This window comes from Lonchura striata, chromosome 1 (genome assembly GCF_046129695.1).
Source record: "Lonchura striata isolate bLonStr1 chromosome 1, bLonStr1.mat, whole genome shotgun sequence".
Lineage (NCBI taxonomy): Eukaryota > Metazoa > Chordata > Aves > Passeriformes > Estrildidae > Lonchura > Lonchura striata.
This window is the reverse complement of record NC_134603.1, coordinates 72324517-72351286: the sequence shown is the minus strand read 5'-3', so window position 1 is coordinate 72351286 and position 26770 is coordinate 72324517. Positions and strand designations below refer to the sequence as shown.

The 26770-nt window shown below is 40.2% G+C and overlaps 1 protein-coding gene across 7 annotated transcripts in view; it reads left to right on the top strand.

Annotated features, from left to right (window-relative positions):
- CTNND2 (catenin delta 2) overlaps window positions 1-26770 on the top strand; it is a 641711-nt gene that overhangs the window by 381245 nt on the left and 233696 nt on the right. For all 7 annotated transcript variants that reach the window (XM_031503970.2, XM_031503967.2, XM_031503965.2 and 4 more), the window contains one exon: window positions 7947-8141. In XM_031503970.2, coding sequence (XP_031359830.2) covers window positions 7947-8141 — 195 coding nt within the window. The remainder of the gene's footprint in view (window positions 1-7946; window positions 8142-26770) is intronic.

The following is a 26770-nucleotide window of genomic DNA, read 5'->3' as shown; positions in this document are numbered from 1 at the left end:
TCAATGTATTTAATGATCAAGGTTCTGAATGAGGGCTGAATGGTATATCTGGTCAAATCTTAACGGGTTTTTTTAACACTGAGATTATCACTTGCATATTTTGTGTTTCCAAGGAGCTCTTAAATCCTGGACAGGAGGACAGTACCATATGCTCTTGCTATTAGAGATGTTTAGAGAGTATCATGACTTTGGAGGACTTCTTAAAGCTACAGCAAGGCAGAATGACAAGTTATAAAGCCTTTCAAAGCAGGCACAAATAAAAACTGTCCAAGATTTATTAGAGCATATGCAATTCCCATGCTCCATTAATTTCAGTAATTTTAGTGTCTTTAATTTCTTGCAATGACAAATGCCAATATATTGGTTTCCTTTATTGACCTAAACTATTAGATCAGCAGTGTCACTCAGACATGTCAGTTGTATTTATTTTCTTGACAGCCTGCACCAGTTCTGAAGAGCAATTAGGGATTATTTGGTGTATTTCTCTCATTTTACATTTATCTGATTACTGTATTTATCTTCCTGTGGGAAGTGAGTCTTTGTCAAAAAAGTATTTTCTTAGGAAACAATTATTTCTCTATACTGCTGAGGAATGTATCTAACTAATGTGGAAAAAATTAGCTATTAGGGTGGGCATTTTTCAAGTGTAAAGAGTGGGGATTGACTTTTTGATCCAATTTGATAGGAATGCACTTTTCATGTGTTCTTTCTATTGCCCCTCTTGAATGTGGGAAGAGAGGAAATACCACATGTAGGAATGTGTATTTTCATCTGGACAGTTCTAGGTTATCCTTGTTGTCCTAATCCAGTTCAGCTGGCTGGGTGCTCATGTGATACCCCAGTGGAACCTGGCCACAGATGACTCGTAAAAGCTCCACAGTGATGCAGAAAATAGGACGTTCCACTTGCTTTCAGGTTTCAGTCTTGGAGGTTTCAGAAGACAGAGAAGACTCTCCTTACTATATGCTGTTGTTCATATAGTTAATCAGTTTCTGTTAAAAAAAAAAATTAACTTTTTTTTTCTTAATTTGGTGCCTCTCACAGTTATTTTAGAGCTGTATAGTCTATATACCTTTTGCTGTGATTCATCTCTGGCGTTGCAATCAAATAATTTCTTAGTCTTTTGTCAAACAAGATTGGACTATTGGAAAAATTGTTTAATGGATGGTTTCTTGAGCCTCTAAATAATGGTTTAGTTCTTGGTGGTTTGGTTCGGTTTGTTTGGGCTTTTTAAATTAATCTACTACCCCACTTTTTGACCACCATGATCATGAGAGTTCTAGCTATGCTCTGGTGCTGAATACATCATCTGTAAATAACGACTAGCAGGACTGAGAGTTTAATAATGACTCTTTGAACTTGAGCACAGACCTGCCTGCGAATGGGCTTGATGCGTGATTAGGTCTCTGAAAGGAACACAGTGCTGCTGTCAGGGCGGGCTGGTCAGGGAGTAGGGCTGAGTCCATTTCAGAATATGTAGGAGAAAGGTGCATGTCCTTGAAGCACATCACTGGTTTGATTTCAGGCAACCTGGCTGGCAGCTGGATAAGAACTGGCCTTGGCGAGTACAGTTTGGGGGGAGCCCACATTCAAACCTCTAGGTTTGGGAAAACCACTTCTGAGGGCAGTGAGCCTCCTTAATGTGAGACTGCTTGTGGGCCTTGCCGATCTTATCTTCTATTGCATCCTGGTAGTATATTGGTTGCTGCTTTTCCACTCTGACCTGGTTGCTTTTCCAACCATTCTGAGCTTCAAACTGCTTTAATGCAAGAGTTTTTGAAGGCAGTGATGCAGATTGGCATGCGGCTTTGAGTAGGAAAGGATGTAGCTGTTGGCTGCTAACCCAGGATACACCTCTCCTTCTCAGTAACATCAGTTCTTTGAGTTCATGGTCTTTGTTTTGATCAGTTATCTCAACTGTCTGTCCAGTGCCTTCCTAAGGAGCAGAATAGGGTGGAGGGCTGATTGTGTAGATGAGGTGGGATTCAGTTGTCTGAAAACCCCAAGTTAACTGTGTGACCTTTCCTGGATAGAACTCTTGGTATGACAGCTACTAGTTGATTTTAATATTTAAATAAAATATGCAATAAAAACGTGTTGCTCCTCAGTTGAGACTTGAATAAATTAATACGTGGAAAACTTCTAGGAGCAACTGAAAAGAAATTTTAAATCAACTTGCTGTTCTAGTTTTTTAAATAACAACTTAATAGAAACATTAAAAAGTATGATGGTGTTAAATCTTTTCATAAATCTTCTTATTTATTGTCTTTTTAACTGGATTTAGGAACCTTCAAGGGTGGTAGTTTTTGTGCTTAAATATTGATATGTGATAATTTGGAAATAGTGTAATTTGGAAATAGTGTAATTTGGAAATTGCATACAGAAAAGTATCATTTTTGCTGAAAACTTAAAGTGTTTAAGAGACATGATTTTAAAATGGCCTTAATTTCTGAGATTTGAGAGTGGTTTAATTTCTAAGATGGAAATATTTTAGTTACCTGTAGAAATCTTCATTTTTCTGAAGTGTTAGAGGGATAGTGACAGTTACTCCCTGATAGGGTTTTAATTCTTGAAATTCCTGGGGGGGATGCTCAGTCATAATGTTGTTACTCAGGTACGTTGAAGTTGTTTTTAGATTGCCACTTAACTCTTTTCAGTCAAATCAGGTTAGTTAAATGTTTTGGTCAAGAAGTTTCTCTGATTATGCATGTACTTACTGTTTAGTACAGTAGTGTTAAAGTCTTAATTAGGTGTATAATTTGCAAATAAATCTCTGTTCAATATTATCATAATAAACTAATATTAAGCTTCTGTTTAGACTAGTATCATCACTTGCAAGTGCAGAACTGTTGGTAGAGTATGAATTAAGCCCACCTCACCAGAAGATTATCATAACATGCTGCTATCTGGGTTATACTGCTACTGAGTTCAATGGGAAAAATCTTTTGGCTTACAGGAAGCTGAGTTAGGAAGAAAATTTATTGTTTGAAAACCACCATTAATTTGTATGTGGGCAAAAGAACCATACTGTTTCTAAAATAGGTTGTAATTCTTTATTCTGCAGCAAGTCTGATTTGTTAATGCACTGTTAAATGTCTGAAATGCTCTCCTCTATTTTTTCTGTATGTTTTTCTCTGATACAGATTGAGCCAAATATGCATTGAAATTTGGACATAATCACAACAGGCTGTTTTTCAGGCCACTCTGAAGGATACTAGAACCTGGGGGGAGCAGTTCAGCTGTTCTGAAAATCGGTCTCAAGGGTGCAGGGCTAAAGCGCACTTCAAAAATGTAGACCATGATGAATTCAATTCTGTAATAGTAATATCAACTGTGTGGATAATTGCTGTCGTTAGAGATAAAATATTTGGGATTCTTGGCAGACTTTCCTGTAAGGGGAGCAACAGAATTACTTTCAGCAATGTGCTAATGGCAAGTCAAACTGAAAAATGTTTGAAGGGAAAAACATGTAAATAGGGCATTCCACTAAAAACATGCACAGAGTTGAAAAATTCAGAAGAAAATATGTATATGGCACAAGTTGATTAGAAGAAGGAAAGGGAATAATTTATTCTCTTCTCCAGACAATTTGTATTAAAATTTAAGTAATGTGTCAGCCTTATTTCCATCTGATGTTGCTATCTCACCTTACTTTATATCTGTGCTTTGCATTTTACAAGTAGCGTGTGTTTATGCAACAAAACCACTGCAAACACAATGATTGTGGCAGAGGCTTTCAGCAGCAATGGCTATACCCATAGTCTGAGCAGTACAAGATCAGAAAGTGGAGCATTCCCTCCATCCAGGATTTCAACCTCACAGAACTAGCAGCAAGGACCTGAACAGTTGTATCTTTGTTCCTTTTCTGAACACTTAAGTAGCATGTTACCACTTTGTGATATAGATCTGACATTTGCAAAGTGTCATTTGCATACTTATTGCCTACTTTACTTTATTCTTACCTTCAAAATGTGTAATGTTTGTACAGCATCCCCATGACTCTTCTTGCCAATCTTAAAAACAGACCACAGAGATGAAGTACCTGAGTGGCAAAAGGGTTGAAGTGACAACTTCAGTTACAGATGGAAATATACAAGTCTCCTTTTTAAATATTCTAATATAATCTGTTTTTAATAGTAGAATAAGATGTTTTTATAAAATCGCATTTGATCTTGTTATTTACCAAAAAAATAAACAAGCTATATCCTTAAAATGTTTTTTTAGGGGGCGTGTTTAATTTATTCATTCTCAGAAGTCTTAGCAAATTGATTTTTTTTCAAAGTGTTAAAGAAAAAATGTTGATAAGGCACACCATTCTATTGCAATTTTGAGAAGCATTCAAAAGATCAGCCTTCATGTAAGACTACATCAATTCATCAGCTTCAGCTTATTTAATCTATAGATCTTCAGATATGGGCATAACATGTGAAACTCGTTCTGACTGCTGCTGCTTTTTTCTCCCCAACCCTCCTACCTCCCCGAGTCCTGGACCTGTTGAGTGGAGGACATTCCTGAGTTGTAGAGCTTTTGCCTTTTCTTGTTTGTTCGTTTTTGTTTGTTTTGAGTTGTTTTATTGGGGGGGTATGGGTTTGGGCTTAATTTGATTTTGGGATTTTTTTGTTTTGTTTTTTGACGGGGGGAGAGGTGGGGTTTTTTTTCCTTTTTTTTTTCTTTTTTTTTTTTTTTTTTGGGAGGAAGTGGTGGGTTCTTTGCTCTCTGTTTAAGAAGAGATGATAATTGTTGCCATGTGAGACGGGCACCGGGCGGGCGCCTGCGGGAGCACGGCGGGAGGAGGGGAGAAGCAGCGGCCGCTTTTCCCCTTCGGCTCTGCGAGGCTCAGTTCTAGCGCGGGAACAGACAAAATGGCGACACAGGGCTTGGGTGCAGACACGTGTTTATTGTGGGAGCGTGTCCCCAAGACACCGGGACACCGACCGGGGGCTGGTTATATCCCGTGCCAGGGGCGGGGAACATGAGCCACGGCCAATGGGATGGGAGGCAGTGGACAGGGGCAGGGAAACCCTGGAGGCCCTGGGGAGGCAGGCAGGGCGGGGACCAGACCACGTGGCGAGGGCGAGTGATAAGGGAACAAAGGGTCGGGACAAGGGACCGCGGGGGGAGGATGGAGGGACAGGCTGGGTCGCAGGACAAAGGGGGAACACGCGGGAAGGGGGGAGGGGGAATGAGGAGGGGAAGAAGAGAAAATTACAAATCCCGCAACTCAATCTTTTGAATTTACATAAAGGAAAGGGTAAAAACAAATTAGTAACGTTACAAATTACTGAGAAAACGTAAATCGAGAGACATCAGAAAGTGATAAACCATAGTTACAATGAATGGGGTAAAAATCTTTTCCACATTACAATTTAAGATAAAGAGTACAAAATTATCATAAACACACAAGGATGAAAGCAGGATTCTTGACTCAAAGCTTGTGGTTTTTGAATTCTAGCAGAGCAGAATCAGGCAGCGAACAGCAACGTGGTTTCTCCAATTTGATTATTTGATTGAGAAGTTGGCATAGCATTGTGGGCAGTAATTAGAGAGGATGGTCTTTCCTTCTATAAGATATAACTCAATCCAAGAAGTTATTTCCAAATTGTTACAAGAAATGAGGAAAACTTGTATTAAAATAATAAGGGAACTTTGGGCAAGGTACATTTAGGAGATGGGATAAAGGGGTGAACCTGGGCACCACTGTTTCAGGGGAAAAAAACAGTGGAGCTTTGGTCCAGGCTTCCAGCTCCGCTCCCTTCGAAGGGGGCCCCCCCCACAGCAAAAGGGAAAGCTCTCTTACAAAGGGAGGTCCTCTAATGGAGGGGCCCCACTGGCAATCCCTCCCATCAGAGGGGGGCCAGAAGAAGGACTGAGGGATTAATCCAATCTTGCCTCCCCCCCAGTAGGGGCTGGCCTCGCTGCAGGATGGTGCAGGGCAATTGGGGGAGGGGTGGGGCTGGCAGGAAAACGTGGGCGGAAGAGAAGGATCAAGGCAGGAAAATGGGATCCCTGTAGCATGGCCAGTGCCATCTTGGGAGGGGGTGCCGGGTGCACTGCATCTCGCCCGGGGAGGCACAGCCAATGTCGCCCCTAAGGGAGGATAACAGTGTCTGGCAGGGTGCTTGGGGAGGCTTGGCTGCTGCCATCCCCAAGGGAGAAGGTTTGGGGAAGTCCGTAGGGAAAAGGGATGGGAGGGCTTAGCAGAAGCTGAAGGGGAAAACTATAGGAGAGGAGCCTGACACGGCTGGAAGCCGACAAAATGTGTGGATGTGAAGGGCCTCTCTTAGGATGTTAACAATTCTCCCATAGCTGATGTGTCACCATTTACAATTCTGTCCCATTGGTGTCCTTTCAACCCCCCCTGCCCCCATAGCCCAGAATAGGGAGGAGAGGGTAGAAAAGGCAGCTTTCCGAGAAAGAGAAGGAGCTTTCCAGTATGAGTTACCCCAAAAAAGACTGAGCGAGGCTGCGTCCTCCTCGGAAAAGAAAAAGCCTCCCGGCCGCCAGGGACATGCAAGCCTACAGCCCCCATCTGGACACAGACAGTGGTTAAAACTCAGAAAAGAAAAAAGGTAGCTCAGCCGCCTGCCAGGGTCCCACCCTGCTCCGACCCAACTTACCCTCCGGGCTCGGGCAGTGAAATCTCTATCTCTCCCCTCGGTGGTGGAAAATCGCGCTGAACTGAGGACGTATTCTTTCGTAGTTTGGCTCTCCCAGAGACCTGGGTGTTCCCATTAACCAGAGCTTGTCCCTGTAACTTTGGGTTCGGCCACTGTCAGTCTCTGGTCTCCATTCAAATGCTGTCCTCTGACAGGCCACTCTTCGAGCTCAGTCCATTGAGCCTCTGCCAAACTCTCCTCTTTTTCCTTGGGTAAGTCTACCCGGCTCCCGGCCCCTGCAGTCTGGCTGCCCCCACAGCGCGGCCGCTCCCGGGTGGGATAGACAGCACACCGGCGAGGATGGAAGAGGGTCCCCAGAGCTTCGGGTTTGTTTTCCACCCGGTACGTCAACTCCTCTTAGCGTCTGCAGAGCTCTTACGGTGGCAGAATGCCTTTCTCTCTCCCCCCTTTCACAAATTGATGGAAATAACCATCTTCTGCTACCATTTGTTGCCGTGTGAGACCGGCTCTGGGCAGGCACCTGTGGAGCACGGCAGGAGGAGGGGAGAGGTGGCGGCCGCTTTTCCCCTTCGGCTCTGCGAGGCTCAGTTCTAGCACGGGAACAGACAAAATGGCGACACGGGACTCGGGTGGAGACACGTGTTTATTGTGGGAGCGTGTCCCCGAGACACCGGGACACCGACCGGGGGCTGGTTATATCCCGTGTCAGGGGTGGGGAACATGAGCCACGGCCAATGGGATGGGAGGCAGGGGAGAGGGGCAGAGAAACCCCGGAGGCCCTGGGGAGGCAGGAGCGGCGATGGGAAAGGCGGGTGGGGGGGGGGGTGGGGAAGGAACAAACCGCGTGGTGAGGAGGAGTGATAAGGGAACATAGATCGGGACAAGGGACCATGGAGGAGGGGGAGTGATAAGGGAACGAGGGGTCAGGACAAGGGACTGCGGGTGGAGGGTGAGGGATGGGCTGGGTCACAGGACACAGGGGGAACATGCAGGAAGGGGGGAGGGGGAATGGGGAGGGAAGAAGAGAAAATTACAAATCCCACAGATAATAATGATACCTATCTCACCAAAATACGTAGTTTCCTTGGAAGAAATGGGATATTTTGTGTAGATGCAGGCAGCTGAATGATGCAGCTAAAAGAGATTAAGTGAGGCTGTAGCTGCCCTTGTTTGCTACTTCTATTTGTATGTTGAAAACACTTACTACTAAGCTTTGAGGATTTTTTTTTTTTGTTTAAATGCTACTTTCAAGTAAAATTTTAATAGTCAGATCCTGTATTTGTCTCTTGTTTTCTCCCTCTTAAACGTCTCTTGTAAATCTGTTTGCAGCTGGGTCTCGGGCATCTTACAGCAGCCAGCACAGCCACCTGGGTTCCGAATTAAGGACACTGCAGTCTCCTGAACACCATATAGATCCTATTTACGAAGACAGAGTTTATCAGAAACCCCCTATGAGGAGTCTCAGCCAGAGTCAGGGGGACCCTCTGCAACCAGCACACACAGGCACATATCGCACTAGTACAGGTAGGTGGATGTAACCTGCATTATTGTCTTTCTATGAGATATGTAACTTACTCTCTGCTACTAACTCTTCTTATCTTCCTTATGTGCTTAACCAAATGTATTCTGTGCATGCCAGTCAAATAAAATACCTTTTGCAGATGGCAGCTATCAGTAGAATCCCAGATACATGCATACAAGAGAAATACTTAATGTTGTGCTACATGTACAGTAGATTAAGCTAATTTGGGGAGGGAGCTTACTCATAAAGAGAGAGAAAATACTACTTTAATCAAGTGTATTGTCTTGGAGAAAGATCTGTTGTCTTTGAAGAAATTGCTAGGATTTCTTTTGCTTAGAAAGGTACTTTTTGTGTTGCAAATGGACTGCAAAGTTCCTGCTACATAAAGCTAAGTGATTGTTCACTTGCTTTCAGAGTAAATTATAAGTAAATTTTCTTCCTCTGTTCCACAGAGGTATGCTTTGGTGTAGGTACACAGACATAAAACTGAATGATAACATAGAGAAAAGCTGGTAGCATAATAATGATTGTCCCTTGTACGCAAATGCATTGGTGTACAAGTTCTACTTGAAGAAATGAAATACAGCTGTATGTTGGAACCCACAAATAGATCAAAAATCAACAGGGGTATTTATAGTATTTAATGCACAAAATAATTAGAGTATATAAATGCTAGAGCCAAAATAGCCTAAAGCAGATGTAGATGTACTTGGCTTAGGAATTATAAGTATTTCTGGTGCTTCATCTTTGCTGCGTTGATCAAAGAGGGAAGATTATGTCCATTTTCAGATCATGCCTGTTTTCATTAAGAAAAAGTTAAGTGCACTTTTCAGAGCAAAATACTTCGCTTTCTTTTAAAACTATATTTTTTTAAACTTCTTTAAAAAATCTATTTCCCCAAGGGAAAATCTGGCAGTTTTTGCATGTCCTACCACATTACGCAAGTTTGGGAGTTCAGAGTACAAGAGGAGGTCTTAAAAAGGAAATTTAGCCAGAGAATTATCTCGCAAAATGCCTTTAACAGCTTTATGCTTTTTTGAAGAGCACCATTGCACCATTGCCCTTCTGTTAAAGAAACTATCACAGTCTCATGTTTTGTATAGAGTCGCACATGGATATGAGGAAAAATTACTATTCTTTTTATAAAAGGGAGAAAAACCTCTGCTTAATCAGTGAGTGAAATTACTGTTTCTATTGAACTTTAAGCCTTCTGTTCCACCTGTAGCTGCATCATATTGACTATATGATGCTCTCTTTCCCAGACATGCCCTGAATAGGGTTTCTTGTTTTGCTTGCAAAATATCCCTTTGGTTCTCTGTGCTGAAGTAGCAGGCTATCTTATGACTGTACTGTTCAAAGCACCTCAGTAAGGAAGGAAACCTAATCAACACAGATAACAATTAGGGTGAATTAAACTGGGACACGGGATGTTAGTTGGTTACACATGGAGATGGGTTTTCAAAAGGAAAGAGGAAAAAAAAGAAAAAACAAACCCACAGTCATATGGGTAGTAGAAACATGCCCTGTGAAGGTGAGTTTTATTTTCCCACTTGGGATGTGAATTTGAATGTTGGTGCAGGCTCACTCTGAAGAAAGACCCTGTCAGTCCAGCTTTGTGTTGGGTTGATCCTGCCATGCCTTCCACTCTGCATCCCTATCATCACGGTCAGGGGAAATGAAGGTAGATGGATGTGTGCCAGTCCAATCACTCTGTTGCTCTCTTGGTAGCTATCAGCCACAGATGCTGTCAGCCTTTCACACAGCCAGGCTGAAGAGCTGTCAGTGCTCAGAGGGAATTTTGAGCTGGATTGGATCAGCTCTCAGACTCTTGCCTCTAGCACAGATACCAATAGGAACATATCCATACAATTTTTTTTCAAATTAACAGAAAGGAGGGAAAGGAGTTCAACTTTGTACATAAATCTTCTTTTTCTTTATTGGGCTTTCTTAAGCATTTATTGGTTGTGTTTTTTTTTATTTTAGGACTAGATTTCTATTTAGTGTAAGATAGGACGGATGTAGATTACTGTGTAGTCCATGAAGATACGTGCCTAGGATTCATGGCCTGTATATTCTATGTGCATGAGTCATGGCAGAGTGAGGAGCTTTAAGACTTGAGTGCACTCCTTTGTACACCATAGTTCATACCCTTTATGTACGACAAAAATAGCTTTAATCATGAAGATGATGCATGCATTTCAACATGTGACAAAAAGAAAAAGGAATGCAAACTTAAAGATGTTGTCCAACACCTGAATTTTTTTGTCTGCAGTTAACACTGCCCATTGGAAATAAAATTTAAGTTAGTTCTACTTGAAAACCATTTAAAAAATTTTAGTGGGTTGTTTGTTTTTTGTTTTGTTTGGGTTTTTTGGTTTTTTGGGGTTTTTTTGTTGGGTTTTTTTTTTTTTTTTTTTTTTAGTTTTGTTGTACTTTGTGGGGTTTGAGGGGATTTTTATGGGGTTTTTGTTTGGTTTTAAAGAACATTATTCCCAAATTTGAAAATTTCACCTTCTTTGGAAAAGTAACCAAGAATGGTTACTTACTATAGGCATCACCTCTTTCTCTTTTATGAGCCCTTAAATACATATTACATTCAAGTATGTTTACACAACTGAGGATAAAGCCCTCGCAAGAGTTTTTTATCTTCTAGGTAAATTAATCTTCCCTAAGCAAAATTCAATAACTTCAAATTTCTCAATGGGGTGAACTAAATTAAGTTTGCTCTACTCACTGGTTTTTGGGTGATGTTTTTGTTCTTAACTTTAGTATTTTCTTTGTATTTCACTTGAGAATGAAATGCATGGTGATAGTTCTGCACTACATACTGCTGAAGGTACAAAACATGTCTGAACATTTCCCCTTATAGCTTTAGATAGGATGAATTCTTCATAGAATGACAGAATGGTTTGTGTAGGAAGGGACCTTAAAGATCATCACATTCCTTCTTCCCTGTCACTGCCAGCAAACCTTTCACTAGACCAGGTTGCTCACAGCCCCATCCAACCTGGTCTTGAGCATTTCCATGGATGGGGAGTGCACAGCTTCTCTAGATAACCTGTTCTGCTGCTTCACCACCTTCACAGTAAAGATTTTCTTTCTGATGCTTTTCTAAACCTGTCCTTCTTTAGTTTAAGTCTATTCCCTATCACTTAGTGCTCTTGTGAAAAGTCATTCTCCAGCTCTTGTAGGTCCTCTTCAGGTACTGTAAGGCTGCTCTAAGGTCTCCCTGGAGCCTTCTCCAGGCTGAACAGCTGCAACTCTCAGCCTGGCCTCGCAGGAGAGGTGTTCCAGCCCTCTGGTCATCTTGGTAGCCTCCTCTGGACTTGCTCCCTGTCCTTCCTGTGCAGAGGACACCAAAGCTGGATGCAGCACTGCAAGTGGGGTCTCACCAGAGCAGAGGGACAGAATCCTCTCCCTGGCCTTCCTGGACAAGCTGCTTTGGATGCAGCCCAGGATGTGGTTGTATTTCTGGACTGCACAAATTGCCAGGTCATGCTGAGCTTTTCAACCACAAACACTCCCAAGTTTGTCTCCCCACATCTAGTCTTGTTCCTTTCTCCAGCCAACCTGTACCTGTGATGTAAATTATAACTGGGTGTGTTACCGTCATGCGATCTAAGCTGAAAATATTGTGTCAAATTTGATAGCAGTAGCTGTAAAAGTTCTTTTGGTTGTTACGCTTTTACTTAACAATCCCTTTTGCTCTTCAAAGGGTAATGCTTTCTCTCATATAAAAAGTACCAGCCCAAACTTTTGCACTAAAAGCACTAAGTGTGAAATTTTCCTTTTGAAATGGGAACCCTCAAAGGATGTGCTTGGAGGGAGTACTCAGACACAATACAAAAAGCAGATTAATTTATTTACTGACTAGAAACTTATAGCTTGTATTTGTAACCCAACTAAATAACACTAATAATTTTTGTTCAGGCAGGTTTGTTACTGATTTTTCTCATAAACCTAAAGGTTTTGAATTATTCATATAGTAAAGATAAGCTTATTTGATGGGATGTTTACATGAACACTGATGGAATTTGAAGAGGGCTGTTAATTAAGAGGGAGGAAGGGTTGCCTTTCAGCCAGAGTGGCACATGGAATCAATGATTGTTTGCTTATTTGCAGAATTAGAATTTTGAACTAGAGGTTTAGTCTATAGTTATTGACATTTAATCCACATCAAACATGAAACCAGGCAAAACAGGCAAACTCACACTATTTTTCAAGCCTGGATTTCTGTAGCTGCCTTGAGGACAAAGCATCCTCACTGTTCTAGTTGTGGGCTGTCAGTGCTGAGCTGCAGCTCAGGAGCACAGTTTTGGCAGCTCTGGGGTCTGTATGAACAGTTGTCCATCACCCTCCAGAGGCTGGCATCACTGTCTGGAAGCTCATGCTTCTTTTGTGATCCCTCAGAGAAAAAGATGAGCCCTCTTCTGTAAAAAGTATGTAATTTCCAGATAAAGTTTGTAAAAGTCTTGAAAGAGTACTGTCCACAGTGGTCTGGGCAGGAGGGATGAGAAATGGGAGAGCTGTGCAAAGAGCAATCAGATGAAGTAAGTGTTGCTGTGTAAGAGCTGCTGGTGAACTGTGAGAATTTAGATTCTAAAACCTGCAGAGTACTCGTGCTTTAAGAGCACTCACTGGTTTCAGGGGCTGCGGGCAAATACTTTTGACTCCAACCTTAAAAAAGTGAGAAGGATGCACTAGAGGAGTGAACCTGTCCTCCTCAGCTCTGTGAAGGGTACATGCATCTTGCTGGTGTCAGGGGAACCTTGGCAGCCTGGATAAAAGCTTAGGAATGGTCCTAGAACGCACAGCCCGAGAATCATCTCTGTCTCAGTCTCCAGAAAGTCACCATGGGGAAGGTGTTGTGATGCATTTCAGTCGTAGTTGAATGGACTTCAAAGTCCATCAGCTTTGTGTGGTTACACAACCACTTGGTGCTCGTTGGAGTGCTGGGTGCATGGAGCTGAGCTGCCTCCTTGATGAAGACTGGGCATGAAAGGTACTGCAAAGACCATTCTGAGAGCATTAGGAGAATGGGGAGTCTGTGATTGATCTGCTGAAGTTTAAAGAGAACCCTGAAAGGAAGGATTTATTGAGAGGAGGTTGGATAGTAGAAGGCTAAGCAGTAAAAGTTTGTATTGTCTCCAAAGAGTTGCTTGGGGGGGGATATGCAGGGCTTATCCGGCATGCTCTTGCAATGGGTTACCTATCAGGAAATGTATTTGTGGCAGGTGCACACCTGCAGCACTTCCTTTGCTACCCTCAGAGCTGTCCTATGCCTCTGTGTGTGCAGGCAGTTGCCAGGCTGCCCTCAGGCTTCTCTGATGGCCTCCATTCCTTCAGGCCAGGTCCATCTCCCTGAGATTCCTCCCACTGATGCTTGAGTGCTTCCACCAGTACACCAGCACCTCTGAAGATATCTCTTCCCAAAAGCTGTGCTGCCATAGGCTGCACCACATCCTGGGCACCATGGCACTGAGTACAATCCAAGAGAAGAGGCCTGTGGAATTTGTGATGGCAGATGCAAAGCAGAAATGTGTCTATTTGCAAGCTGGGTTTCTGTGTGGAGGAAGAATGCTGACTGGAGAGCAGTTAACAGCCAAGGCAGCTGCTTTTCAAAGGAAAGAGTTATCTGTTGCTCCTGGCCATTTGCCAGTGGCAGGGAAAAGCACAATATTTCATTGTCCTGTGACGTAGCTCAGGAAAAACTGCCGAAGGTGAGAATTGTCACTGTGTATCTGGACAGATGGTCTTGTCCTCTTCGCCACCTTCCGTCCCACTCCTGCCTCGTATTCAGTTGCATTTCTCCTGTGACGTGTGGTTTGCTTTAGTAGGGTAGAAGCAGTGTTTGTTTCTGGAGTGCAGTCTTTGTTCATGGACTAGACACTGCTGGAGGGATGGGAAGAGGAGCCAGGTGGTAGTGGCAGCATTTGCTGCTTCATGCCTGCTGCACTTGGCCTGGGCTTTTGCTGGCCTGGAGTTTGAGCAGTGTTCAAGGAGAAAGGTGTACAAGAAAACCTAGTCCTTCTTTTGTCCTGGGCTGATGGCTTTCTCACAGTGTGACTGAGCTGTCTTCTTGCTCTGTCTGATGAGGTGTCCGTGGTGAGGATCATATCTTTATCCATGACCTAAAGGAGAAGTAGGAGGGAGAAGCCAAATGCCCATTTTTCTTCCACCCCAGGCAGGAACAGCCCATACAAAATGAATTGTACTCTTCCTTTGGGTTTGGCTTTTTTTTTGTGGAGAAGGGACATTGCTACTTTTGGTTCTTGGGGGTGGGGTGTTCAAATGGTTCCTCCTCTTCTCATTTGCTTTGCACAAGTGAAACGGGGCAGTCCAGGCTCTCAGAGCCAGGCTCATATGTCATTTGCCCCTGCTCCCTGGGGGCTCCCTCCCTGTATGAAAGGCCTGACCTCTTCAAACTTCCATCTCACTGACCTGATAGACAGAAGTCTGGCATTGTGGAATGGCTTCTGGAAAGCTGCACGGGCCACCATCTATCTCCTTGCCTCTGTCCTGCCCTCCCTTTGCAGCTGGCATGGTGGAGCAGAGACCTTGCCTTGTCCTGGGAGGGAGTGCTGCTCTGCTGCCTGATGGCCCTGCCTTGCCAGCAAGGGAGCCAGAGGTCTGTGGGAACAGTAATTGCTGAGTAGGTCCAAGGAATTTTTTAAACAGATTTTTACAGCAAGGATAGAGGAGGGTGTTGCCTGGGCTTTTAATGCTGCTTTAAAATACCAAAGGGCTTGATTTGCTGCATGTTTTTTATGCTGGTCCAGCTTAACCTTTCTTTGGTTCTCAACATTTTGTCATATCTTTTATCTCCTTTGTTGTCCCATGCAAAAGGAGAATGAGGATACAAAGGATGCATGAAATGAGCCAAAGCACATAATCTTCACAAGACTGTAAATATTTGTCTTGGTATGTAATAAAGTAGTGAATATCTTTGAAATTTTTAGAAGTCATTATTTCAATGTGCATTTTTTACTTATTGTGAAGCAATTCTCCAATACTCAAAAATTTGACATACGAAAAATTTAGATGTCCGAATCATTTAAAGTGATTTACTCTTCTTTCAAGAACAATTAAGCTACTTTATTGTAGTTGTGTTTTATCACAAACAGATTGTGTTTTTCTGTCTGCTTTTACAGATAAACTGTTTTTGAATAAAGTTTAAGGTTTTAAACCTTAATCTTTTGACCTTTGAAATTTGTTTGGATTTTTTAATGGTTATGAAATAGTTTAAAACAGAATGATAGTCATAGAATAGATTGAGTTGCAAGGGGCCTACAAAGATTCTGTAGTCCAAACCTTCTGCAGTAGACAGGGACATCTTCAACCAGACCAGATTTCTCAGAGTCCTGTCCAACCTGATCTTGAATGCCTCCAGGGATGGGGCATCTACCACCTCTCTGGGCAGCCTGTTCCAGTTGCTCCTTACCACCTTCATTGTAAAAATAAAACTTCCTTCTTTCTAACCTCTCTGTTTAACACCATTGCCTCTTGTCCTATTGCAACGATCCTGCTAAAAGGTTCCTCTCCAGCTTCATTTCAGTCCCCCTTCAGGTACCCTTTCAAGTCTCCTTGAAGCTTTCTCTTTTCCGGGCTAAACAACCCCAACTCTCTCAGCCTTCCATCATAGGAGAGCTGCTCCAGCCCTCTTACCATTGCTATGGACCAGCTCTAACATGTCTATGTCTTTCTTGTGCTGAGCTGGCTGCAGCACTCTAGGTCGGGGTCTCACCAGAGCAGTGTAGATGGGCAGAATCCCCTCCCTCACCCTGATGCCCACACTGCCTTGGATGCAGCCCAGGATATGTTTGGTTTCTGGGCTGTGAGTGCCCATGGCTGGGTCATGTCCAGCCTCTTACCCATCCCCAAGTCCTTCTTGTCAAGGCTGCTCTTAACTCCTTCATCTCCCAACCTGTATTGGTACCACAGGTTTTCTGCACCTTGCATTTGACACTCAACATTCAGATGATACCTGAAACAATTACAAGTGAGATTTTTTGAACTTTATTTGGAAATACATCTTTTTGATGGTCCCTTAGTAACTTGTTTGTTATTAGCTCTTTCAAATCACTGAAGCCATCTTATAATTTAAACATGCTGAAAAAAATTAACACAGCATGAAATAAAATGAGACTATGTAAAATTACATTGAGGGACTGCAATTTTAATGTCATGATGAATCACATACAGAGAGCTTAGTTCATAGTTTTGTGCACCTGTAAGGTGTGCAAACATAACTTCAGCTTTGGGAATCAGAGGTCTGATCCATGCATATCACCAGTGGCAGTTTCCAAAGAGCACTTTATATCCCACTTAATGGACAGTTACCCTTTCTCAGGTTAAGTATAGCTTTTCAGCAGGGAACTGGAATTTAGTTAACCAGATGTATCACTTCTAATTCCATAGACCTCAGATTAATGAGTAAAAGGAATCTAAAGGGGCTTAGAGGAGAAAAAAAGTCAGTTATACATGGAGTTAGATATTGTCAGGCTCTTACAGGGAGCACCAATGAGTACATTGATATAGTAATTAATTTCAGAATGTCATCTAGCTGTTAATGAAAAGTTATCTGTTACATGCTCTTTCCTGTATTACAAATATTTGATTTAAAATAAAAAGGGAACTTTGTTTTCAAATATATTTTTTTTCTTTATTTGTCTCTAAAATTATCAATTCGGGGGAAAAGGAGGCGCAACAGAAATATCAACTTTCACTTGCCCCATTTAGTAAACACTTCATCCTTTATGCTGCATCTCAAATCTCTATTTATTTTTTCATTCTTTCTGATCTACAAGAGTTAGATTATAAATACCAAATGTTGCTTCTTTCTGCTTTTTTTCTGGCTGGGGGACAGGTTGTTTTGTTGTGTTACAAGCTGCTGTACATGGATCTGCTGTGATGGCACAGCTGCAGATTAATTGAGGATCATGCTGATAAATCACACAGCATGGAGTTCTGGCTATAGGACATAATGTTTTCAGAGAAATTAAAAAGAAAAATTATTCCTACAACTGCATCTCTTTCAGTTTGGCAATGTTGAATAGACCTGTACTTCTAACTGACATCCACTTGATAACATTGTTTTGGGAGAGAGAATTATAGGAAGCAAGCAGGGAACAAATCTTCAGTACAAAGCAAATTGAGCAGAAAATACCTTAGTAATCTGCATAAAGAATAACAAATCACTTCAAAGCAATACAAAGTCATAATCCCATTTAATTTGTCAGATTCAAGTTCACTCATATAGTCTTATTTGTGTTATAGTCTTGTATATATGCTTTTAGGTGAATTTTTTTTTTTCTTCTGTGAGAAAGAATTTTCTGTTTTATTTCCTTTCTATTAAAAAATTGTCAGGGGAATAACAAAATACATTGTTTTCAACTTCAGCAGTATCCTGTGGACAGGAATGGAGAGGGAGGTGGCTGGAGGCTAAAACCCTTCAGAATTCACTTTGTAATCTGAAAGCAATATCCTCCCTTATAGTGCAGAAGCATTTCTCAAAGTAAAATAGTTGTACTTTCAAAATACTGAGCCCATGATTGGGTTCCATTGAGGAATTGCACGCATATGAATACAGTCAAGATTTTACCACTCAGAATAGAAACCTTTTAGAATGGTTAGTGTCCGTGACCTCTTTCCTGTGTCCTATGAGCAGGATACCTCCAGAGGGTTGTGTTTTGTTCTATATATTTTCTAATTCTTCTGTCCTCTTTTTTTAATAGAAAAATGACTTGTAACATGTCTTAGCATTTCTCAGATGCACCTTGACTTTTGCCACCTATTGAGGGAGATCTGTGATTATAAAATCTTGCTCAGGGCAGTACATAACTCTGTAAATCTCACCCACTCTGCCACTTCTGAGGCAATACAGTGTGCCAGAAACTGTAGGTGTATTTATCACTTATTTACTGTACAGGTGTATTTTCTGTTTAAAGATTCATCACATTAGATTTTAGTGATGCAGGACATCCATTTTAATTTATATGCTTCAGTGTTGCAAAGAAATGCAAGGTTGTCATTCACAAAATAAAAATTCAATTCAAACACCTTTCATAAATCTCGTTCTTGTAAATCTTTGCTGAACAAAAACACTGCTGTGCCTCAAGTAACTACCCAGTTCATGTCTTTAAGATGACTAAATCTTTTGTTAGAGGATCATTCCTTCTGTAGTATTGCATTTAAAGGCGCTCTTAAAAATCACTGGGCCATTATTTTTTTTTCTCAAGCTGTACTCTTCCTTTTTTCTTAATAGAAGACTGACTACTTTTAGAACCATCCCTTTGTTGTAATTTCAGCAGTTCACATGTGAATTTTATGAGTATACAAAATAGAGTAGTATACAAGTATACAAATAGAGTAGTTTTTACTTAAATGTGTTCAACAACTTTTAAACTATCATTTGCAGAGGTTAGGTTAATGTTTAAGGTTACTACCCTATCATGTGGTCTGGCACTGGAGCACCAGTGCCGGATGAGGTGATTACCTTAATAACAAAACAACTGTCTATTCAGAGTGGAAACTACTAATTAAAATAGCTGAAGTTTATTAGGGTGTTCTAAGAAATACCATTTAGTAGCCACTTTGCTACTTATGATTATAGTGCCCTAAATAAGGAAAAGTCAAAATCTGAAGGAGAAGAAGTCTCTGTGCTTGATGGCTGTAGCATGATGCAGAACAGTCTGTTAATCTGTTATTGTCTCATACTATTTATATATAATTTTATATATTAACTGTGACTTTTGTCCATGTGTTCAGCTTTATGCTGCCAGATGGACAGGAAACTTCAGAAATTTCAAGAGAAGGTTGTTTTAGGAGCAAAAGCAGAGATTTAGCAGTGTGGTCTGTGTGGATTTGCTGTGATTGGGTCATTTTGTTCCACACACAGAATGTGAAATCATGTATTACTGCAAAGAGGAGCAAAGTGATATATATATCTCCTATATTGTGCCATTGATCAGGGTTTAATTTTATCTCTAGTGAGGAAATTCCCATGATGAATTTTAGTATGTCAAATTCTGGAAGGGCAGTTGTTGATTTCGCTGTTTAAATGCTCATGTAACAAATGAATTAAACTGCATTTTCTTCCTAAACTGAGGGACGCAGCTCAGAGAGAGAAGACACAATCTGAGAAAAGATTTTGGCAATAACATCTTCAGCAGCCAAAGTTGGCATCTGATTATCACATTGTGTGTACACACCATTTTTTACTTGCAGAGCAGCATCACTAAAACATGGTAGAAGCCGAACCTGAGAATGAAAGTTGCATATATTAGTGAGATTAAAATCTGGCAGATTTAAAATGCAGTCAGTTCCTGGACGTAGAAAGGAGTGTTGTATTTCTTAATATTGACAGCTTGAAAAATGAGGCTTCTCCTCTATTTGGTTGTAAACAAGGAAGAATGTCATTCCAGTCTTGAGTTGGAAATCTGCAATCAAGGAAACTATATAGTTGAAATTCTAGTATCTGCATAAAACCGTGGTGTCCACTTGGACTAGGTGGATTTTAAAATTATTCTTTAACTGTATGTGCTTTTGAGATACAGCCTTTGAGATGCAGGCTGTGTTGGACACTAACTCTGGAACCTCATGGTGGTAAATGAGTGGAGGGAAGGATGTAGAATTGGAGAAGGTTATAGGTGTGGTGGGGAGGTGAGATGGGGCACAGCAGTGATGTCTGTGACAAACCTGGTTGTGGAAGAGCCTGCATTCAGGTTTGGACTTTAGGCTTCCCTGAAGACTGATTTAAGCACTGTTAAAAAATTAGCTTGGGCAAGAACTCACTCATCTCAGCCACTATATCTGTTGAACTGAAATACAGTTTTCTAAAATACAAATTCTATCACCATTGGTGCTCACTGAATTACTTCATCTACCTGTTTCTGCATTAACATTTGCTTTGAAGTACAAAAATCTTTATAGATTACTTCATTCATAAAGTCATTTGCTACCATTGCCAACCCTGATGGCGCCAGGTGATTTCAAATTGACACAAGCTAATCACCTAATGAACCCATAAGTAAAATAATTAGTAGTAAAGAAATGTGAAGTATAAATCGGTGATGAAGAAAACCATTCCATGATTTTCCATGCTGAGGGTTAGGCAGTGGCAGTTATACAACTTTCCCTGATAGGAAAAAAAAAGGAACTAAGACACAATGTCAGAGTGGGCAAACTGAAGTGGAACAAGACAGACAAAAGCCTTCAAAGTGACCAGGTAATAGCTGTAATGTAAATAGAGGAATAGCTCAGAAACCAAGGAAGCAGTATTTTTTTTTACTGACTCTGCATTATAGAAAAAGCATCAGTTTTGAAACAAAGGAATGTTCAGCCTTAGTGTTACAATTAGTGTTAGATCTAAAGAGCACTCTTAGAAAATGGAACTGAAAGGACATCTCAGTGCAGTAACAAGTTCAGTTCTTCGGCCTTCAAAGATTGTCAGTTTTTGTATTGAAAGACTCATTGAACACAATATACAGAGCACAAGTGATGTTTTCTTGGTTTCTCTGAAACAAGGAATTCTTCTGCAAAAGAATGGCATGTAGATATTGCAGTGGTAAGGAGATGATTGGTTGGAGTGTACATGCACGTTAAATATGTTTGTGACCTTCATTAGGAGTAGTACTTTACAGCTACCAGCAATGGCAATGAGCCTATTAAATAATTCTGAGAGGCCCTGAGTATTTCCCATAGCCATAGGAGCATAGCAGCTAAACAGCCAGCTGTGGTTTTGAAGACGGGATGGAAAAGTGAGAAAAAGATAAATCTCCTGTGATGGTGTCTGGTAGACAGCGATGTTGCCTTGATAAAAAGGCTTTCTGCTCACCATGTCATGAAAACATCTGATGATTAAAATATTACTGAATACCTACTTGCACCATCTTGTAGACATAGTAATTATAAGTAGGTGTGACAGCTAGGTATAACCAGTACTTGAGGAAATTGTGACTAAGATGTTTGTGGGTGGAAAAGAGGCCTTTTTTGTGATGCACCATCCTGTTCTGTATCAGTTTCTTTAGTTTGCTTGCATTTCCCCTTACATTGTGCTGTGTTCCCTTAAAAGATATGCCTTGTACAGCAGGGAGACCTTTTGCCTTGACCAGCTGCTTAAAGAACAGAGCTGAGCATGGGGAAGCTGACTGGAGGGAAGGAGGTTGTATTTCCCCCGATTTACACAGAATAGGAGCATCTGGAGAAAACTGGAGCCCACAGAATGAATTAGGCAGAACAACCCTGGAAACCCTGAAGGGTTGATGTGTTCGAAATCAAAGGCTAGCTGGCTGGCTGGCTGGTGAAGAGCCCATCTTATGAGGATGCAAAGGAAGATGTGCTGAAAAGTCCTTTTCATTTGTTTCTGGCTAAGAATCGGGAGACTGGATTGCAAGAAAAACTAGATAGAACAAAATAAAGAATGCAGAAAAGTGAGGGAGAGCAAATGGAAAACGAGAGAAACAGAAAGTTGTAGTAGTTTTCATGGTGTTTTTTCTGGTTTGAGTATGAGAAGTCACATAGCAAAGATGTCAATCTCCACAGAATTCTTGTGGTATTGGTATTTGCAGAAGGTCCTAAATATTTGAAATCTAAACTGAAGCTTTGAACCTTGAAATCCTGTAGTGTTTGCTTTTTTTGTTTTTTGTTTTGTTCAATTATCACTTTGCATGTCTGAAGTACAAAATTCCTTGTGAATGTGTATTTTGAGCAGAAGATATGATAGTGCCTTTATCAGATCTTGACAGCATTAGAAGTAGTTGCTAATACAAATTACGGGGAGAGATTTTTCTCCTCTTTCAGGAAATATTTTCAGTTTTCCTCAACCATGTATTTCTTTAAAATTTTATACTTCCCATGTGGAAAAATGCTTCTAATAGTAATATCAAAGCAAATTATTATTAGTAATATTTATTATTTTCATATGTAATACTATGCATATTGAACAGTATCAAAATTGACTGTTTATGCTTGTTCCTTTGGATTGCCAGTTCGCTACTAGCTTGATTGACACCTATTTTCTTAAATTTCTATGGCAAAAAGGCTGGTACATGCCTTAAAACACTCATTTCAGCATTTTGAGTTAAAGTCTTTGTATGTCCCAAGCTTGATGAATTTTTTTTTCATAATTGACAGAGAATGCATTGTTTTATTTTTATAGTATATTAGATTGGAAAAGGATCTTCTTTATAAATCCTCCTATAAATTTGGTGCCAACAGAACGAACTATATTTATATAGTTCATGAACTCATGAAAGGATGGTGGACATACTTTGCACTGAAAAGATATCTCACTGGGATCCAATTTTCAACTTTCATGACAGTATGTAAATCAACTGCAAGTGTAAATTTGTGAAGAAAACAAAGAGAGAAAACAAAGAAAACAATTTTGAAATCTCCATGAAAGAAACTAGGAGAAGGTTAGTACAGGAATTGAATGTCTAATATCAAATAATAAGAGGAAGATTTTACAAGGTAATACCTGCAAATCAAACAGCAGCATCAGTGAGGTAATTTTCAGCAAGAGGTTATAGCAAGATAGTTCTCACTAATGAGTTTATAATTTCTGAAGGTCTGATCTTTCTTATGTTAACTTGGCAAAATGTCCTCTGGCTTATAGAAAGTCTGACATTTTTGGCAGTTCATATACAAACTTGATCTCCCTAAGATCCTTGGGTATAGTGCAATAGTATCCCTGCCTAGATCAAGGCATTCTTGTTTTTTACATTAGTGATTTCTAACATCTGCCCTAGATAAGAGAAGAACATGCAAAAGCTACTCAGCTTCTGAGTATCACATTATGAGCATATTTAGGGATACACCTAAATTATCAACATTAATAGAAAAGTTGTGATATCTTTGTTAATAATATGTAAAAGCCAAAGAAAATTATAAAGACTAGCTTTTCTACATGCTACTTTTGCAATCAAGAGGCATATATCAGGTTTTCAGAGAGTTTTCATTATATTTAACAGGGGCCTTTCTTTCTCTTAGACAAACATTTCTGAGAACATACTAAATGTCTTTGTGGTACTCCATAAACTCTATTTGCTGGGTATGTGATTTTGGTTGGAGTAGTGAGGGGCTGAGATGGTACAGTATCTTTTAGGTATTAATGGCATGACAAATTCAAGCAAGATCTTAAATGTTTAGGGGACAGACTGAGATCCCTGAGACAGTAGTGCTTGATTTGCACAGTGTGAAATGCTCACTTGGAAAATTCTAATTACAGAAATTCTCAGTGAAACCCTTCTCTCAACCCAAAATTAAAATTCTCCTTTTCAAGGACAGTTATTACATTGAAGTTTAAAATATTGATAATATATAGAGATTTACTGGCCTACAACTGAGTGTGTAATTTTTTATACTGGGTCTTTGCTATCTGCAGCACAGAGTGTGTGCTATGGCTCTCCCTCCAGCATGAACCAGCTTCAGCTGCAGGTCATGGACTGTGCAAGCCCCTCCTGTGTTTCTGGAGTGGACACTTTGGAGGGGAGATTGGGTGCCAGTCACCCTCTCCTTTTGTCTCTGCAAAGCCACTGTGCTGAGCAGGAACCATGGGGAGGCCAACCAATATAGAAGAAGCAAGCAGAGCTTCAGAAATTTACGAGGCATTCAGAATCCACTGAATATCCAGGTAAATTCCTAAAAAGTGAGGGGAGCAGTCACTATTGAAAGCAGTGTTGTCATGGGTGGTCACTTATGTAAGACACAATACAGGATAAATGAGGTTTTGAGTCCTTCTGCTTATTTGATTTTAATCTTGATCTCCTTGTGAGTTTTGGGACTTTGAAGACCAGAGGAAGGTCTGGTTTTGTGGACAACTTTACCTTCAAGCTTCACAAAACTAAATAGTGCGGTTATGAGTTTTTCACAGTGTAGTTATGAGTTTTGGTTTTGGTTTTACCTCTATGTAGAGGTAGAATAGGGTCAGCAGTAGACCCAGGGAAACAACGTCACTTGATTATGATTCTGCTTCAACCAGGACAGATCTCAGGCTGGTGGGAGAGGGAAAAGCAGCCCATTTCTCCAGAAACAGCTCTGTTGCAATTACTTTTTGTTCCTCTCTTCCCTTGCTGGGGCGAACACCCTATCCTTGTAATCTTGCCTAAATTGATTTGGTTCTGGTCAAAGTGTAGCTGGCTTGGATTTAACAGGACAGTCAAATGCAAAAGTTAGAGAAAGGGCTAAGTGTCTTCAATTGAAAAACAGGTTAAAAGGTTACATGATCATATGCAAATGTACTTTGTACATGAATGCTTTCTGGCTCAGTCCAGGTATGTGTCTGCTGGATGCCCTGTGCTCAGAGAAGATTTATTATGCTGGATGAGGAATTGACTTTTAAATCTATTTCATTAGACATAATCACTCTGTCGTTGCTGTTTGAATAGCTAAATAGAGGGGAGATCTCAATAGTTTGCCATAGCCTAAAAGAGCCACAGTTCACTCAGTAGGTTTGGCTGCCAGAGGGATTGTTTAAGCAAGGGAAGTGTGTTGGTAGAAGATGACTTTGCTTCAGTTTTACATATACTTGTTTTTGTAAAAATGTCTGCTAAAGTATAACCCTTTCACAGCCAATGACAGTGGATGTAGTCAAGTTAGATGTAGAAGTTTTTCTAACGTGTAGTTGTTTGGGTTTTTGTTTCTCTTTTAATTTATCTGGCTAACACTGTCCAAATAAACACAATGGTGAATGCTTAAGTGATAGATTTGTCTCATTCTCATATTCTGAATATGACATTTCTGTGTTCATTGTGATAAAATTCAAAAGGAAGTGACAGTCTGCTAGGAAGGTAATTTGAGAAATGAATCAGAATGACTTGATAAGCTTGTAGGTGTTAGGATGACAGCCAGTTTCAGTTTATATAAATACCTATTTTGATAATGAGACAAAGGAGAAAATACAAATAAAACTTTCCAAATAATTTATAAAACAAAAACAATTTTCATTGAACTGTTTTGCAAAGAAGATGAAGGAAATACAGTGGAATATTTTGCAAAGCAATAAACATTACAATGAAGTTCTTGTTTTCAGGAGTATTGGTGTTGTAGAGTTTATTGCAATTCCCCATACAAATTGTTAAAAGGTAGTAGCATATTCTAGGGAATGACAGTGCTTAATAGTATGCTATGTCAGTATACATTTTCTCTTTTTCATTTGAAAACATTTCTAGTATTTTCTCTAACTTGTTTTGTTACTCTTTTTCTCACAAGGTACCTGATTTGGTTTTGAACTCTGTATTTTCTATTAAAACGTGATGTTTGTCTTTCTTTCTAACACTGAAATTAGCATGATTTGTGCATGGGATATATAAATATTCTGATACTGTTAATGTATTTGAACTGATGCAGTTTTATGAAAAGGTTTGTGTGTCTTAATTATTTCTTAAAAGCTGTATGTGTATATATATATATAAATATATATATATATATATATATATATATATATATATATATATATATATATATATACAGTAGTAATTAAACTAAAACAATACATGTAAAATGTTGCTATATATGTGAGTAAATGTGATTGCAAAATCATAGAGTGGTTTGGGTTGGAAGGGACCTTTAGGGTCATCCAGTTTCATCCTCCTGCAGTGAGCAGGGACCCTTTCAACAATATCAGGTTGCTCAAGTTCCATTCAACCTGACATTGAGCACTTCCAGCAATGGCATAATACATAAGTGGGTGATCCCACTTTCTTATGTTTGGAATGAAGTAGATATTTGCTATTGTAAAATTAAATACTTTAGAACCATAAGAAAAAAAAATAAAATAAGTAAAAAAATTCAATATAAATTAAAAATTTTCAGGTGTTGTAATTTTGACAAGTACAAGGTCATACAAAGCCATGGTAATTGTATTTAAAGCTTATTGTATTTCATTTGCTGACACTTTGAGATAAAATGCTTAAAATCCCTTTCATGGACATATAATGCATTAAATGTTTATTTTAAATGTGCATGCCAATGAAAAATGATTGAGAAAACTGTTATAAAAACCTGTCTCTTCAGTTTGTGGTTTTGTCTGCAGTTTAGCATATGAATTTCACCCAGCTAAAAATAGCCCTGGATTTGGGCCACTCCTTTTGGCAAAAGCATTCTTGTTGTCTTGGGACAGGAGGAAATGACAACCACCATGAGTTCATGTGCCACTTCAAACAGTCCAAATTTTCTTCTGAGTAGAGCCAGCATTTAATTTGTATCTGTCTCCAGGCCAAAGATCATGTGGGTATTGGTTCTCTTGCCCTTACAGTGATAATCCATTTTCCATTAACTGGACTTTGGTTCAAAAATACTGCATGTTTAATCCAGTGGACTGGATCTCCACTACCCAGTGCTATAACAGAAAGATAATGGGCTACAAGAGAGATTAATAAGATTTTTGAGTCGCAAAAGCATTAAGCCAGTTTAAAGCTATTGGTTAAGCTGCTCAGAACTGGTAATGTATTAATCTTGAGCTGTGGTTTATGAGCACAGCCACTGCTGGCATGCATTAACACATCTACACAGCCACCTTGTGCTTAGCTCTTTTTCAGACTGAGTTAGCAATAACACTCTCCTAAGTCATAAGGTGAATTTCCAGGAGATGGGTTAACAAAGCATATGCAGTGATTCTCAGTAGCAGGTG